The 2,691-nt window shown below is 27.3% G+C and overlaps 1 protein-coding gene across 3 annotated transcripts in view; it reads right to left on the bottom strand.

The window, feature by feature from the left end:
* Nucleotides 1-2,691, bottom strand: part of LOC106678867 (protein spitz) — a 108,118-nt gene that overhangs the window by 33,887 nt on the left and 71,540 nt on the right. The window contains exon 1 of one of the 3 annotated variants that reach the window (XM_067046749.1): nt 1,914-2,015. The exons of the other annotated variants lie outside the window; for them this stretch is intronic. Coding sequence (XP_066902850.1) covers nt 1,914-1,929 — 16 coding nt within the window. The 5' untranslated portion in view covers nt 1,930-2,015. Of the gene's footprint in view, nt 1-1,913; nt 2,016-2,691 lie in introns of those variants that run through there. 3 annotated transcript variants of the gene reach the window in all.

The following is a 2,691-nucleotide window of genomic DNA, read 5'->3' as shown; positions in this document are numbered from 1 at the left end:
TAGTGAGTACACTCTTCGAAAATATGTCTAATCGTAAGAATGGACTGACAATATTTGCACTTTGGCTAAATTAATTCTATATTACATAAAAAACCACATTAAAATAAAAACGCTTTTACATAGATTTTGATTTTTTATATGCTTTATGTTCCTTATTTTCTACCTATAGAAGTATTCATAGATCTTATATTTTATATTATAGACTTCATATTTATATTAAAAATAGTATTGTTTAATTATCTTTGCATATTTGAAATTTACATCATATTACAGGTTTTTTTTTAACGAAGTAATCTTTTAGATAGTGTATTTTCCTTTTTCTTTTATACACTGAGATTTTTTCCTTTTTCCTTTTTTTTTTTTTGTATTTCTAACAGAGGTAAATAAATAAATTTGCAAAAAAAAATGCATTTTCGATTTAATGGATGATGACAGCGCGTTGGACGAGGATGAACAGTTTCGAACTATATAGGTTCAATTCCTACCACAATACTTATATTTTATCATCGATCAATATCGATACCATTATCGGTAGTTTTATCTGAGATTTATTTTATTTATTTATTTCTTTTGCTCGTCTTCCCAGAAGAGAAGTACTACACAGCCCGAAGATTCATTTTTCGAGGTCAACATACAATAAACACTGACTGACCCCAGGAGGGAATCCAACCCAGAACGTTCTAAACCAGGTACTCTGGGACCCAAACTTGTTGTCCTAGGCATATTGAATGCCCGAAACGTTATATCGATTAATCAATAATCCATAATTACCATCACAAGGTTTCATTACACCTTGTGATGGTAAGATGAGTAATTGAAGAAAAAGAATAATTGAAATTCTATGCGTACCTCACAAAACTCTCACTTTACAAACCAACTTTGAAATTAGTCCTTTCATATGCAGTTTAAGTTCAAGCCAAAACTGACTGTCGTCATAATAACATGGCAAGCACATAATATTTATTTAAAAATTCAATATTTTTAATCGTTTTCCATCATTCTCTATTACATTCAACAACGAATACATTAGATATTATTTTTTTCCTAAAAGCTTAAACTTTCAAATACTTTATTTCTGATGTTAAATATTTCCGATTTTTTTCTCCTTTAGCAAATAAATCAATAGTAATAATAATATTAATCCATATTTTATTACTACTAACAATGAAAGACAGTTAATTATTACAAAGGAACAAAATTTTAAAGATTTTTAGAGGAAGCTATATAGAAAATTTGGTATTTAAGCCATAGCAGGTTATTTCAATTAAAATAATACCATTAAATTGTACAATGATGTAAGAACCTCACAGCTGTGTTTAATAAAAGCACCTCATTTTTAATAGTTTTTTTAAAATTTATTAAATTAGAATAAAAATTAGTGGTAGTAAATCACTTTGTTAAATTAACACACCCTTAATAAAAAATTATACAGATTTATTGATTTTATTCAATCATATTTCTTCAGGGATAAGTACATTATGACTTGTTCATTTTATAATTTGTTTTTCTAATAAAAACTTTTAAAAAAGGTTAGATCTCGGATTTCATAAGAAACAAGGAAGACTGTCAAGCTCTGAGAAAAAAAAATGCATTGCGTGACAGAAGTTCTCGACTTAATCACGAATAAGCGTGCATTGCGTATAACTGATGTACACGCGCGACACCAGTAACCTAAAATAATAAAAAACTTAATGAAAATTGTTAAATATCATTTTATGTTAATTTAATTTTAAAAAAGTTAATTTAAACGTTTTGTAAGAGAATCTACCAAAAGAAAAAAAAATATATATATATATATATTAAATAAGTAGAGACCTGTGAAAAAGGCAATAAATAATATTAAAGAGACAGTTCTTAATGTATTAAGTATTTAAAAGCGATTGTAATTTAGACAATTGTCAGTTAGTACTCACTCAAAAAAGCTTCCATATGTGTTGAAGTTGCAAATATGGCAGGTTGGCGCCCGAACCTCACAGTGAGACAATCGAAGCCCGACTACGCAGCAATACAGAAGAGAAAATGCAAACGCAGCAATACAAAAAGAATACAAAGAGAGTCGACAGGACCTGTCCATTCATGTCCCAAGGTTCCACACAATACACCCACCTAATGCCCATATTATTATCCCCACCATATAACTGTTTCCCGGCAGCCAATATTATTATTTCAATTCATAGATATTTTAAGAGCTACATTGAACAATAAAGGCCAAAAAATAATATTAAATATCTAAAATTTAAAAAATAATAAAAATGGAAAATATCTTTATACGGATATATCTAGTGAATATAAATATAAAAAATTGTTGTTTTTTAAACAGTCATAAAGGAAATACAACGAAAAAAATACAAATACAATTGTATTTGTTGTACAACGCTTATTTCTTGAGGAAACTAACTTTTTAAAGACATTATCCCTGTATAAAACGAATTAAAAAAATCTGTCACCTAACCTCTTTTCTAATTAAATGTGAAAATTTATTAAATACATCATTTATGTGTACTTTAGTTTAACCATAAAAATTGTAATTTTTTCTAAATGCTGTTTACCGTAATCAAAATAAGATGAAATGTATTTGTTTTTATTCTATAGTCGTTACCAAGGAGAGAGTTAAATAATATATATTTTTTAAAATATACTGCCACTAACTTATCCGTTTAACAAGAAGTAAAAAAGAAATTAAAAAAAAAA

Source organism: Halyomorpha halys, unplaced genomic scaffold (assembly GCF_000696795.3).
Source record: "Halyomorpha halys isolate HHAL.00 unplaced genomic scaffold, Hhal_1.1 Scaffold164.1, whole genome shotgun sequence".
NCBI lineage: Eukaryota > Metazoa > Arthropoda > Insecta > Hemiptera > Pentatomidae > Halyomorpha > Halyomorpha halys.
Note: the sequence above shows the minus strand (reverse complement) of the source record. Positions and strands in the feature narration are given on the sequence as shown.